Source organism: Notothenia rossii (assembly GCF_949606895.1).
Source record: "Notothenia rossii genome assembly, chromosome: 4".
NCBI classification, from domain to species: Eukaryota; Metazoa; Chordata; class Actinopteri; order Perciformes; family Nototheniidae; genus Notothenia; species Notothenia rossii.
In genome coordinates this window covers 76,072,084-76,087,812 of record NC_136902.1, presented here as the reverse complement: position 1 = coordinate 76,087,812, position 15,729 = coordinate 76,072,084, and the positions used below count along the sequence as shown (strand labels likewise).

At 42.2% G+C, this 15,729-nt stretch overlaps 1 protein-coding gene across 2 annotated transcripts in view; it reads right to left on the bottom strand.

Annotated features, from left to right (window-relative positions):
* schip1 (schwannomin interacting protein 1) overlaps positions 1 to 15,729 on the bottom strand; it is a 203,896-nt gene that overhangs the window by 137,696 nt on the left and 50,471 nt on the right. For both annotated transcript variants that reach the window (XM_079678377.1, XM_079678378.1), the window contains exons 6-8: positions 3,471 to 3,535; positions 3,207 to 3,278; positions 2,369 to 2,504 (exon numbers count right to left, since the gene is read on the bottom strand). In XM_079678377.1, the coding sequence (XP_079534503.1) occupies positions 2,369 to 2,504; positions 3,207 to 3,278; positions 3,471 to 3,535 (273 nt within the window). The remainder of the gene's footprint in view (positions 1 to 2,368; positions 2,505 to 3,206; positions 3,279 to 3,470; positions 3,536 to 15,729) is intronic.

Genomic DNA, 15,729 nt, shown 5'->3' with positions numbered 1-15,729 from the left:
GGCCAGTCCCCAAACACTATTGATTGATGTCTGGTTATAAAAATACATCTATCATCTAGACAGTCTGAAATTAAAGCGGTCGTGGTCTGTGTGTCCATGCGCCTGTGTTTGTGTGTGTGTGCTCACTCTCCCTTGTGTGTGTGCATGTTTGTGCACTTTTAGGTGGTCAGGAGGCTGAGTGTTGATGTGGTATAGTATTATGAAACAATAAAATGTACACAGCTGATTCATATCTGGACATAAAAGCCAGAGTTTTGTTAGGTTCCTCTTTAATGAAACCTATAATTTCTGCCTCCCTCTGTGGTGTTGCCATGGAGCAGAGGGATCGATCATAAAGAGAGATATCCAGAGCTGCTCTATTTTTGCAGGATTGTCATGGCAATGAGTGAGCCGAGTTACAACGTGACATATCATTTACACAGTAAAGAGTCAAACTATATTTCAGTCACACGGTGCTACAAACATCCGTCATCCCTCTTGAAAACACATGAGGCTGAAAAATAGCTTGTTTATGGAAACAAACACAAATATACACACTGCAGCACAGTTTTGTCAAAGACTGATGTTATAGGCACAAAGGTTACAAATTCAATCACTTTAGAGATGGCTGCCACATCACTGTGTCTCCTTTCCTCCGTGTGTGAGTGTGTGTGTGTGTGTGTGTGTGTGTGTGTGTGTGTGTGTGTGTGTGTGTGTGTGTGTGTGTGTGTGTGTGTGTGTGTGTGTGTGTGTGTGTGTGTGTGTTGAAGTGTGCGTGCACCCATGAATGTATAGCCTCGCATGGTTGTGGATTGAAAATGAATCTCTGGGTTGACAGAAAGCCGCTGTTAGAAATTCAAACGGGGTGGAGTTGTCGCATCGACAAAATGCATTTCTTTACAGGGAAGGACAGTCAAATAAAGAGAGGAAGAAGGCCGAAGAGGGAAACTGTATTAAGCGAGACAGGTTACAGATTATACAGCAGAGGACTGTTGTGATGAGACGTGTAACATATTAAATATAATCATGAACTCAAATGCGAGAGGAGAGAAGGTCTACAGTGTCAACACATTCAACCAGAGAGTAAAATCTGCTTTTCATCTGGTTTCACCCTCTGCTGCTAAACTTTCTCTCCCTTGAACTTAGCCTGGTTTGAGAAAGAGAGAGAGAGACACACACAGACACACTGATTTTGAACAATTCTTGTGAAAACGTATGATTGATCAATAGAAATGAATAAATATCGTTGCTTGGAAAGACCCACCGGAACAGTGTTCCCTTTGTATTTAAACATTAATCACTGACCTTTGACACACACACTCTCGCTCTCTCTGCTGTTCCTGGTGATGATCATCTGCCTTTGTTTAGAGGCCTAAGTCAGTGAGCGAAGTATTGCCTGGCCTCCAATGTTTACTATGTGTGTGTGGTATGTGTGTATAGAATATAGACAGCCTCTTGACTTTATCCACAACCTTCTTGACCTGAGTACTGACCAGTCCGCTGCTCACTTCACCTGTAGCTGGAAGCTGTTTTCTCTGCAGAGAGTGCACATTTGACTGCAGTTACTCACCACTTTGAATTCTCTTCACCCCTTTTATTCACAGGAATCCCAATCAAACAGCCTGTTTCTGTATAAAAGCTTTTCTCTGTAGCAGACGTGTGGACAAGCACCACCTAAGTGTGCTCATTCACAGAACTCTCCAAGCTTTCTCTGAGATTTAACCTGCCTGTTGACTTCAGGCTCGGAGATTAGTAAAGAAGTGTGCATACACTTGCTATTCTGCCAGAAGGCGGCAGACCACGTCAGTATAGAATTATAATGACCGGAACACGCAGTCGAGAAAATCCTGGGGATTAACTCTGGGCTGGTTAAATGAAGGGAAGAAGTGTTGAATAAGAATAGCTGTCCCACTGATTTCAATTCTCAATGTGCTGTTGCTCTGAGAACACGTTTGTGTATGTCAAACCAAATCCTTGAATAGTTACTCTGCTCCCAGAGAAGAGGATGCTTGTGAGTCTGCATACTGAGGGACTTAGCTGAGGGATATTGCCCCCTTCTGGAGATGAATGGGAACATACGCACTGTAATATATTCTCCACAAGACTGCACAATACTCTTAAGGCCCCAACTTCAACATTGTGTATATGTCGCAAACTTATATCACAAGTGTGTGCGAACAAAGCCTTATTGAGTAAAAAAACTAAACTATATATATATAATATATACTGAGTATGAGAACATTTTCCCATAAGCAATGGTTTCTATTCAACTGAGACAATGCGACACACATCCTCAAACATACTGCCTCCTGAACACGGTCAGTCACAGCGCTGTCTAAAAGCCTGGAGTTTGTAAATGTAAAATATGTTTGGCATATGTATGACTTACCGGGGTGCTGCCATCTGACAGGGTTGTCATGCTGATTGACATGCTCATCTTGTCAGAGGAGGAGAGGGAAGGTGGTGAGGGGCTCCTCTTCTCCACTTCCTGTCTCTGGAGGAAGTCACGCCAAGCCCGCTGGATACTACAAGTAGTGAGGAATAGAACATGTGAGACCACTTGATTTATTTTACTTCTGATATACTAGAATGTAGGTTAGTTTTATTGTCATCAGTCAATCCACAAGGGGAAATGTCTTATCATATTTCCCAGCATACTTCCTAACTTATCCAAATTACAACCAATTTCCACTGTAATAACAGCTGGAGCAGTAGTTTGCAACCTTTGTGGCTTGTTAACCCTTTAACTGCAAGCACCACCATTTGGTAGAGCACATTTTGTGTCTTGATATCTTGTTGAAAAAAAAGTTGAACTCCATCTGATTCAGCCAGCTCTACCCTTTGGTTGACATGTTATGCACAACACAACCTCTAGATGTCAGCAGTTAAAGTTAAAATGACCTACTATCTATTTTGAGACTAGTTGTGAAAAGTAAAATGTTATCATGACCTGTACACATTTACACATAATGTTTTTTAATCACTTTTTAAAAAGCAAAATTGAACAGTTTTTCAAAGTGAAATGTGGAATTTGAAGAAAACATTATTTTAGTTGATCTTGTTAATACAGCCTGACCCTCTTGCTATCTCAGGTTGGGAATCACGAACTTAGGAAAGGTCAGAAATATTCAAATCACGTATCTAGACATACAATACTGTATGGAATCAAAAGTACTATAAAGTCCACAATATCCCTTCTTTTATTTTTAGATACAAGATATACTCACATCAACACCTTGGTCTCAATGGGCGGCATGTTGATATTGATGTTGTTGTCCAGTTTCATTGTCAAAGGATCACTGAGGAGGGGAAGGGGTGCAGGGGACATTCAGAGGACACACAAGAGCAATCTCAGTCTGGGTTATCAGTAATTAAACAGCGATGGCTAGGTCACATCTGGAGGGGAAATGGGCTTTTAGAGCTGCACAATAGCAGGCTGCTCATGTTATCTGTGTCTTGTGTTTATTGTGTGTGAGTCTGTGTAAGCCCACCTCAGCAGCTGGAAACCCCCATCATGAACATGCTTGAAGCCACTCTGGAGGCTCTTCATCTGCTCCTATGTGAGATAGAGACAGGAGGAGAGACAAAAAAGAGGGGAGGAAAAACAGAAAATAAGAGAACAGTTGGCGTATCAGATATGGTGCTTTGGTCCATACACAGCGAGCAAGAGTAGATGCATCCAGTGTTTGTGTGTGTGCAGATTTAATGTTTGGAAGATGGGGAATCTTTGTGCTGAGCTCAGGCCCCCCTGCAGCAAGTGGTTTGGCAGCATTTTGGCTCAGCTAGAGGTATTTCTTGTGAAGTTAGTGAAGTGAGCTCTGGAAAAACTCGGACAAATTGCTAGTTCAGCATTTTTCAAGGCATTTGGCCCAGAAGCAGAGAGAGTCAAACATAGAGAGAGAGGCAGGGCAGAGAAGATACGGCGGGACATCATTCATGAACTGTAGCGCAATTGTTACACAGATGTGACCGACACGATGGAGATTAGAGCAATGAAACTTTACACTCTCACTTAAATGACTTTTAGCTCCATTCTCTGCTCCTCGCCTGCGGCTCTCCTCCCCTCGGCTCCATACTCGAGCTTAAATAGTGCTGTGTAATGAGGACAGGCCTGCCTCTACATAATTGAGCAGACTAATTCAATTACAAGGGAGCAACAAAGTTTAAGTGGAGCAGTTCTTCCTGATGAGCCAAGTGGGCCACATCAGAGCACTAAGCAGCAACCAGCTACATCTCGGTGTATTTGTGTGTGAACCTGCAAAGTTCCCAACTTTGATTTGACCTTTTTGCTTGATTGCTCCATTACTGCATAATGAAGTGTGCATGGGATAATATATTGCATATATTAGGTTGCAGATTGCCCTATACATGGACTAACACTAAGACATATATTACATCTATGAGAAGCACTAGCACACTAAGAAATATGGCTTCACTGCAGTGGTTACTTGGTTTTTCAATCTTAGGTGTGTAATATTCATTAAATAGTGATATATGTGCTATGGCTATTTAAGGGTGTAAGAAAAAGCACCCTTTGACGTGTAAATGAGCATATATACAGTATATGTAACTGAATCGCTGTCTTACTCAATGTTTTTCAGATAAACACAAAACCGCATCATGTTGAAATAAAAAGGTTTATCTTGTTTGGCTGTTTGCCCAATTTCACTGTGGCAAGCAGTGTTGTTTTTCTCATGACTTTCCCTCCCAGAAGGAACAAGCAGCTCATTAGACAGAATCAAGGACTTTGACTAGTGATCAATGATTGCATCAAGGAGCCGTTTCTCATCTTTTTGTTTGTCTTTCCCTCTCAATTCCTCTCGGATGAAAAGCGGATCTGAGAGTGTTACTCTGGCTCGGATGTGGATTCTGTTCAACCCAAACCTCCATTAACTTTTCCTGCTTTCAGAGTCAATGTCACCTCAGCGTTTCTTACATCCACACTAATGCTAGAGCTGTCTCTCTCTCCCATCCAGTCAGATAAACAGACTCTAAAAATGTGCCATTTGGGAAATCGGAGACAGGCAAGGCAGAGAGGAAGTAAAGAAAGAGCAACAGCGAAAGAAATGAAGACACAAGAATAAACATAAAAGACACTAAAGAAGACAAGTCAGTGAGATACAGAATAAAGACTTGAGAAGTGAAAGAGACAACAAACAGAGGAATCAGCAAGTGGCAATGATGGAGAGATTAGCCTTGTGGAAACGAGAATGGATCAGTGTGTGTGTGTGTGTGTGTGTGTGTGTGTGTGTGTGTGTGTGTGTGTGTGTGTGTGTGTGTGTGTGTGTGTGTGTGTGTGTGTGTGTGTGTGTGTGTGTGTGTGTGTGTGTGTGTAGTGTGAGAGAGATGAATGAGCCGATCATTTCAATTTCCCCTTAGATTTACTGATGGCCCTGCCGGGGGCCTGGCTAAGCCAACTATAAGTCCACCTCAGAAACAAGCATTTTCCTACACACACACACCCACACCCCCACATCCCCCCCCCCACACACACCCCCCCCCCCACCCACCCACCCACCCACCCACCCACACACACACACACACACACACACACACACACACACACACACACACACACACACACACACACACACACACACACACACACACACACACACACACACACACACACACACACACACCCACACCCACACACACACACACACACACACACACACACACACCTGCACTCATGAGCATAACCTTAGCCTCTCTATCAATAGCTTAACTCCTCCCTTTGCTCCTTACTTAATGTTCTTTCAAATTAGGTAAGTATCCAGAGGTATAAACTGACAAGTAACATCCAACTTTACTTTGTATCACTGTATCTTTCATTAATTATGTTGCTGTGTGTGTGTGTGTGTGTGTGTGTGTGTGTGTGTGTGTGTGTGTGTGTGTGTGTGTGTGTGTGTGTGTGTGTGTGTAAACAGAAATTCCTACACTGATATCCGGAGCGCACTATTCACCACTTTAATAAAACCCTGACTTCAGCAGGACATTTACAACAAGCCTAATACAGAACATTGATTACAAAATCCATGGCAGTATACATTTAGCAATTGTTATGTACCATATACTAAATGCTGTATATTTTTGGTCTGAAGGTGTTTTTTTCACACCTGTATCTGTTCCTCCCTGCTCCAGTGGAAAACCCCATCCTGTATCTGGAGTAGGAATGCCAAAAAAAGTACCGGAACATATACCAGGGGTTTGCATAATTTAGTGGCAGTCGACAGAAAATCTATAGTCATTTTGGGCTTTGGCAGTGCCAAGCAGGATGTATTGATTGGTGTGTTTGTTTGTGTGTGTGTGTGTGTGTGTGTGTGTGTGTGTGTGTGTGTGTGTGTGTGTGTGTGTACATATTATGTGTGGAGGTGGATTTATGGTGGAGTCAGGCAGAGCAGAGAGAGAAGGAGGAGGAAGAGAGAGCTGCTGGAGGAGAGACCTTGAACCCAGAGTGCACTATACAACAACAACAGAGGAAATAGAGCCACTGACAGCCAAATACAGACCACAAGCCCTTTTGTTATCCATCCCTCCTTCACACCCTTCATTTCCTACTCTGTCATCATTCTCTTCTTTTTCACTTTACTTTCCAATATGAATATGAAAATAATAAAGCACAGGCGTGAGAAGGCCACGAGAAAGCTCAGAATAAAGAGAGATGGAAAAAAGAAAAATTAAGATTTAATCAAACTGTGAGAAATGTACCAATCATCTTTTTGGAGAGCACAGTAGAGGTTAAAAGGCACACAGTGTTAGGCGGAGACCAGCAGCTGCTGCAGCATTCGCTCTAACTCAACTCCATGTAGTACGAGCAAGGACTTCCACAATTCTATTAGACTGTGAACACTCCATCCAGACTTGTTCGCGACCTGTTCTGAAGGCTGCAGTGGGCTCTGCAACTAGAAGCTTTTCCAGAGCATATCCATACTGGCAAACAGGGGCAGGGGCAAGAGGCATTTTGTGTCAAATGATGAACCAACAAACGTTTGACCATCTGCCTTAGTCTAAAATGATCTAAAATTCATATAAGTTGGTGACTTTTAACAGCAAATGTTCAAATAGAATTAAATAATGACAGAAACGTGCCTTATTTGAACAAACTGAGAATGCATCTCTGTAACCTCTGCCATTTCAGATTGTAAGGTAGTACATGCATTGATACCCGTAATATTGATTTGTTTACAGCTGCACGTTGTACCATTAAGCACTTAGCATAAAGCATTCCGTTTTTCTAAAAATCATCTTCAATGCCCAGGATGACATTTTCCAATTTTGTCAGAAAACTGTGTTAATGACTTCATATAAATGCTCCAGCTTGTCGGTGTGCCGAGCAGGACAGCGGGGTTAAGTCAAGCTCAGTTCAGGGATATTTACAACAGGAAGGCCAAAACCATTAGACTGACCTGACTACAGACCATGAGGAATAAAGGTTTCCTTTGAATTTATGTTATAGCTGTTGATATGCTGGGAATCAAATAGCTCATGCTGCCTGGCTTCTGATACGATCTCAGGGTTTTTATACTGCTTATTGTTTTTATATTGTTTTTATAGTTTTAGTATTTTTACTGCCTCACAGTAGTTTACATTTAGTTTTATTGCCTTACAGTCTTTTCTCTGCTGCCTTATTGTCTTGTTAAAGGTCCCATGTCATGCTTTTCCTGTTATTACACGTCCCCTTGTGTGTTATGAAGGTTTTTATGCCTGTAAACGCTCTGCAGAGTCACAAACCCTCAAAGTACACCCTGTAGCGAGTAAAACTCTAACACAGAAAATACCTCCCCAAAACGCCTCGTTGGAGATACGTCACTGTCCATTGATTCTTCCGGGCACCGCATGATGTCATGCGTTTCCCGGAACCAAATGGAGCAATCCGTGGAGCCGTTACGTCCGCGGAGCCGCTACGTTAAGCCCCCGCTGATTGGTCCAAATTGACCAATCCACGGACTTCCTCACACACACACTCAGTGCATGCAGCTCTGCTTATCTCTCCTCCCTGGCCGCAGGCTGATAACAGACAGTTGGGATCGCGGCGATATTCTCTCTGCAGACCCATTCTCACAGTGTTTATCAACCTTTTTCTTACTCAATATCAAGCCACACTTATTGTTTTTACTTCGGCTGTGACTTTGTGTGTGCTCAGGGTGAGTTTGGCTGTGTTTCGCTAAACAAGGAAACCACACCTCCAAGGAGCTCAGCGCGATTCACAACGTCCCGACCAATCAGAGCACACTGTGCTCGCAGGGAGGATGGGGGCTGGAGCTATTGGAGCTACATCGAGCCGTTAAAGGCAGAGAGTGACATTCAGTGAATACACGTAGTTTACAGAGATACTGTATGAGAAACCAAAGTGATTTTGGAAAATTGCACAATATAAATATATTCTAGTAGACCTCAACAATGGAATTATGATCAGTGAAAATGGCCATGAAATGGGACCTTTAATATACTGTTTTATTCTTTCCGACAGCTGCACATAAATGTGGTCAGCCGTTTTACACTGTATCAAATAGAATAAAGATATTGGCTCAGGATCATTGAAGATCATCTTCAAGTCATATTCTGTACAAATGGAAAGCAGATATCTCACCTACATTAATGTCATGCAACCTATTTTGAGTCAAGCCATACAAGGTGTCAGCGTTTCTCACCACCTGATCCACTTGTGAGACTCATCTAGTGCGAGGAGGAAGATTACATTCTCATTCAAAAAAGAAAATAATAAAAAAGCTGTGCTACTGTTTGAGGGAGAGACAGCATGGGAGACAGGGGAGGGAGGGGCTGAGTGATGGACGCTCTAAGAGGTTAGATATCTCAGCTGTAGGGGACAAAGGGCAGGGGAAAGATAAAGATGCAGCACTTTGCAGAGAGACAGAAAGTGATTCGGTTGAGAGTCGGCTAGGGAGTTAAAGAGGAAGAGAATATGAAAGCAGGTTCTTCGTTGGCGGCGAAAAGAAAGGATATAGGTGAAAGAACAAGCCTCTGGGCTCTGAAGGAATTAAACTGGACCAACGCCAGATAGCCAGGCCCCCACAGAAACACAGAAAAGAGAGAAACGGCCTGCCTGGGACATGGCCTTCATCTCTGCTGTACATGGGGTGTAAATCTGTCCCCTGTACCTCCGACTGATCCAGGCACACATACTAACACTCACACACATGATTTAAATAGCTCTCCTACTCCTATAAATGCCCTCCTAACTCTTCAGGGGACAGAGTGACAGACAAAGAGAGGAGACAAATCCACACATCTAAAGAGCCCATAAAACACAAAGTCATAATCCATGTCCCTCATTGCTGCAGTATATTTTCAACTCTTCGCTCTTTAAGGTCACCATGTTCTCCTTCACTCCCCTGCAACATAACACACATGATATATCCCCCTCTTCTATTTCTTTGTGTCTACTTCTTTACTCTAATTTCTTCTTGTTTGTCTTGACTTCCTTCAACAGTCTCTCGATCTAAGTCGGTTTTCCTCTTTAATACTTGATGAGCTTCCTGGTCTGAAGTGCTGGCAACAGATTCTGGGTTTACACTCTTCCAGTCATCTTCCAGCACTGCAGAACATTGGACAGCTGTGTTTGTTTTTCAGATGAACTCAATTAACTCTAGTGCAGTCTTCAAAAAGCTGAACACACACACACACACACACACACACACACACACACACACACACACACACACACACACACACACACACACACACACACACACACACACACACACACACACACACACACACACACACACACACACACACACACACACACACACACACACACACACACACACACAAAGAACATTCCAGTTAATAAACAGATAGAAGATCAACAACGTACAACCATTGTCAGAAACATGTCCTCAAGTGATCGAGGGTTTTAACCATCTTTTTTTATTATATTATAAGTATGTTTATACGTTTACAATAGCTAATGCATTAATGTGTAAGTAGCATATTATTGTTGGAGTTGGTCAATGCAGAGCTAATGATGAATATTTTACATGGCCTTGGGTAGTGAAATATATAACAATGAATGTTTTATATGTACATTTTTCCTCTAAATATCTACTGCAGCAAGTGCAGCTGTCGGAATATAAATGTAAAAAGTACAATATGTCCCTCCAAATTACAGTAAAATAGAACAATAACTAACTGAATGCTAACCAGCCATTAGAAAGCAAATGAGACAATCAGTCAAATAAAATTACTCATGCATCGAAAACTGTATATTTGGCTCTATTTTTTTAACAATACGGGGCGTTGGGGCACTCCCACCCTCAAACAGTATAACCTTGAGGCTGAGAGTTATTTTAGTCACTTTTTTAGCCAGAAAGGCTGATGGTAACCCAACTGGTTTAAACTCCATCATACCATCTGCCATACTACATGGACCCGCACGCACGCACGCACGCACACACACACACACACACACACACACACACACACACACACACACACACACACACACACACACACACACACACACACACACACACACACACACACACACACACACACACACACACACACACACACACACACACACACACACACACACACACACACACACACACACACACACACACACACACACACACACACACACACACACACACACACACACACACACACACACACACACACTATCCAGAGGGCTTGGAGGCAGCTTCTATCAGTCATACTTCCCTGGGGTCCTTTGGACCATTCAGCCAACCGGCGCCATCTCTGCCATCACATTCACATCGCTCTCTTCTGCCACGGGGACACAGAACCTGTCAGTACACTCTGTGTGTGTGTGTGTGTGTGTGTGTGTGTGTGTGTGTGTGTGTGTGTGTGTGTGTGTGTGTGTGTGTGTGTGTGTGTGTGTGTGTGTGTGTGTGTGTGTGTGTGTGTGACAGATAGCAAAAACCGAGGACAGGTGCCAATATCTGTGGCCTTTTCTGGCCAGACACTGTGTTTTCTAACCCTGTATGCATGTGTGTGTGTTTTGTGTTGGTGAGTGTGTATTGGCTGTTTCCATTGGGATTCAGTGTCCAGACACGTGCAATGTCGTCCCAGAGTGACCCTGCAATCAAAGCTAGCTGGCACACTCTGTGCTATTGCATTCCCTAATACATGCACACACACAAAAACACAGCCAGACACACACACACACACACGCAGTCCTACTTTCTGCTCTAGGGGTTAGGCTAATGACTGACGGTGTCAGAGACACAGAGGAAAGGAGCTGCATACTGAGAAAGAGGAAATGGAGCAAAGAGGAATCTCAAGACAGTCACATGAGCTAATGCAGAACCATGGAGAAACTTCTCTGCTGTATAATGAAAAGTTTCCTGTGCCTAACATATAACATATAGCTGAATGTATTCAGAGGAGTAGGCTTTGTAGAGATGCAAGCTTTACAGAAGGAGACCAGAGCAGTTTCCACACATATACATACATACATACATACATACATACATACATACATACATACATACATACATACATACATACATATTACATTGGTTGTCAAGGCAATGGGCATTGTGTGGAGTCAGGCTGGGGCAGAAGCTGGTCTAACATTGAGAAATATAATTGCATTCACACAGTTTGAATGTGTGTGTGTGTTTGTGTGTATGCATCTTTTTCTGTGGCCTATGAAGTCCATAAGGTTTTTGCTTGTGTGCATAAAATCTAAAGTGATGTGTTTATTTATTTAATCAGACTCATTGCGATTAAGAACTGTTTTCCATAAGAGACATAAGTTAAATTAATATTTGCTACAGTTTCAGTGCAAGAGGGCAGAGCTGCCAACGGAACAAATAAGATAATTATATTCCTGAAACATATAATGCAAATGATTCACATCTAAATCTATGATTTTTTTGTTGCACATTCACGTAAAGATATGAGTAAATAGGGCCCAAACTTTTCCAAAGCCCCAGATATTAAAGATCAGGAGAGACCCCATAAGAGGATATTTTTGATCGACACCAATGCACACCCTGAGGAGATGTAGATTACAGAATCCTTCTATCCTTTTTGCCTGCAGCAATTCCCCTGTGTAGTACTCGCTGGTGGGGCAGGATAAAAGCTGTAAAGCCAGCCGTTAACATGCCAGAACAAACACACAGTAAAAACAGCTCCTTTTACAACACTACTCAATACTACCTGTCCTCCACCGCAGCCAAGCAGAACACCGCTGTACTAACGACTGCACTGCAAGGTACAGGGCAATATATATGCAAAGAACTGAATGTAAATGTATGTAACTATAAAGTCTCTTTTATTGGCCATTACAGTCAAGGGGAGGGTTCGGCTTTGTTGCTTAATAAGATTATAAAGGCAGTTTGTGGAAAAAATAAAAAGGGCAGTAAAATAGATGCAGAGGTAAACAGAACAAGTTCCCCAGGGGCTTTTTAGTAAAGTGATATGATTCTAATTGGAACTTTAAAGTGTGGATTCTAAAGTTTAACTACGTGTAACTTTATTTGTGTCTTCCTCAGTCATTGGAAATAAGTCTTTAGGGCGCTCGGTGGAAGTACTCAGACCAAGGCCCTCGCAAAGGAAGAGGTGAAATTGCACCTACAAAACAAAGAACACTCAAAGGTGCCATTTGGGCTTAGAAGAGTCCTCCCCTGATTTATTATTGCACTTAAAGTGAAGTTTGCAAACTTGGAAGAGACACATTTAAAAGGGTCAAATCAATACTGCAGAGGGAAAGTTATTCAGACTCCAGACAGGTTAATCTTCGAAAAACAGTCCTTCCCATGATCCAACCTTTTGTCAGAAACCTCCTTGACATATTAAATCCCAGCTCTTTAGAAATCAGGTTTATAATGCAGGCTTTCTTTTTAAAGTTTGTAGTCCCTAATTCCAAGACGAGATACCCGGGTGGTGTCACATTAGTGATTTCGGCAGATGTGACAAAGCCACAAAAAACCTTTGAAATGTTTTTTACACAGGCTGTGTTGTGCCCTTTATTAAATGTATACTAACATGTAAAAGTCGCAGCAGTCGCAGTCGAAGCTTTGAAGGTGTGATAGCAGCTTCTGTACATAAGACCGTTGTTTTCCTGCAACTCCAAAACTACACACAACTGACCAATGAAACAGACACATAAAACCTGTTTTACTTTACAATGTGTGTGATAAAACTAGATGTAAATAGGTTTCGAAAACACACACACACACACACACACACACACACACACACACACACACACACACACACACACACACACACACACACACACACACACACACACACACACACACACACACACACACACACACACACACACACACACACACACACACACACACTTGAGTTGTGAGTTGCAGCAGAGCCTGTCTATTAGCAATGGTCCGTCACTATTTCAGGCTTAATGAAGTAGAAAGCAAGAAGAAAGAGAAAACCTGCAGACCTGATTAATGAGAGGGAGAAATAGAGAAGGGGGGAGGAGAATGAGAAAGGAAGAGAGAAATAGGGAAGACAAAATACAAGAAATATATAATTAGAGGTGATGAAGAAAGAAGGGAAGGGCAGAGAACGAGAGAGGGGAGCTTTAATTGATCCGTGTAAAGCTGCAATGTGAAAAGCGCTTACCTAGTCTTAATTCCTTCAACCTCTTTACTAAATGGTCCTTCTCAACTCCTCTCAAAGCTATCACCCCATCTTCTTCTCTCAAAAGTCTTTTGAAGAATCTGTGTGTCTATGACCGTAGCTTAACACTGTGGAAAGCCTGGCTTACCTCTCCTCGGCTCAGCAGGAAATAATTAAAGTCACGGTCCAGTTAACGGCTGGTCACACTCAGCCCTGTGGGCCTCGAGTGGGAACACCCACCTGTGCTGGACCCCTTCGGAGGCTAAATGCTTATCCACACACACACCAATGAAATCAGTCACCTGTGCAGGACCATGCAGTGAGCGTTAGGCATTAGCTGTTGAGGGCTCTAGCTAAAGCTTGGCTATGCTCTAAAAAGCAGCAGCATGAACCGCACGGCAGGCAGCGTGGGTGTTCATTAAAACACCCAGCACCATTCACAGGGAGAAACAAGGCCATAAAAGCAATTAATCTGCCAATAAACAAGCTATTCTGCCTGTCCAACACACACGGGCATGACAGTGGGAGCAGGGGGGAGGGGGGGGGGGGGCTCTTCTTCCTCCCGGCTCTTTTTCTCATTATCTCAGTCAGGATTTATCTGAGTAGTTCAGAGAAACGGAATCAAAGATCTTACGTTTTTTTTTATCTATTGCTATCTAAATCCTACGGTGCTAAAATGTAGAGATAGCTCTACAAAGACGGTGGGTAAAAGTCTTACATCCCAATCGCTACGGATCAGTACACTGGGTTTAGATGAAGCAGCCGCACCAGGCGGTGATGTCATCTAACGGGATTGTGAACTGTTTCAAGAAATTCAGATCTCTCCATCCCTTGTCTCTTTGCTTGATTGCTGTCTTTATAGAAAGATGAACTCATTTTATGAAACAATATTAATATTATTACATATTAGGTGGTAAAAACAAATAAAAAATTGCACATAAACACAGAAAAATAATAATTGTTGTACAATATTATAGTGAACAGCACAAGAATCTTAATGAAAAAATCAGTAAAAAAAGTCAGTTTTGAATCATCTTAAAGATGTTATGGATTTGTCGTGTAATATGGTTTATCACAAAATAACAAATATGCACAATCACATGAAGAATATTGTAAATTCCGTTCAATGTAATAACTAAGCCTTTAACACATACCAACTAAAAGTATTTTTTTATGACAATTACCAATTTAATCATCAATTTGTACGATAAACCGTGAACAGATTTGTCTCTAAGTCATGGCTAACTGGGGAGCAGTTCTATATTTTCTTAAGTGCAAATATAAAAACCTCACAGAAAATGGATGGCATAAAACCAACTGCCTATTTAATTTCTACCTTAGGTCCTAACATATGTGTATGATTTTAAATCATCTTCCCGTATCCCTAGACATTTTTCCTCCAAGCAGATGTTTATTCCCCCGGGGAACAATAGCATCCGTCAGAGTTTCCAAAACACATAAATGAATTTTACACCGCTGAGTATGAGAACTAAGGGGCTTTATCAGCCTTGTTACCGTTGTCTCAGTTTGAGTATTGATGGACCTCCCTCTCCTATCCCCACTTAGTTGAGTACTGCAAAAACAATAAACATATCTGATACAATACATTCTAATAGAGCGTGAGTGTGAGTGAGTGTGTGAACCCTCAAGTGCATTTATTGCCAGAAGCTGTACAGAAGAGAGATGATGAGTAACATGCCTCCACCCTATTGAGTAATGAGAGTGCTGTGATTGCCTGAGCTAAGAATAGTAAGCTGCAAGTAGCTTTAACAGAGGCATTGCTTCCCTGCTATCAGAGCCTACAGCCATACTGTAACTGTATAACTACAGGAGCAGTCGTAACAATGCTGGAGAAGGCATACGCACAAACTAATGAGCATGGAAACACAAGCATGTACTTTAGATTAACCTTTACACACAGTCAGATAATGCTTTAGCTGTTAGGCATACAGGCAGGAGAGAAAGTCATAGAGGACGTATGGAAAACCGAGAGGAAAAAACAAAGACACGGAAGCATAGGAGACTAAAACGTATTTTTGCTCCACGGAAGGTCAACTTTAGAGTCCAAAGCTCCCATACCTCTGCATTCTCTACATCCAATCATCTTGTCTCCATAACCTCTCCTTCAGAAATGCACTCTTTGTGTTCACTTTCTTTATG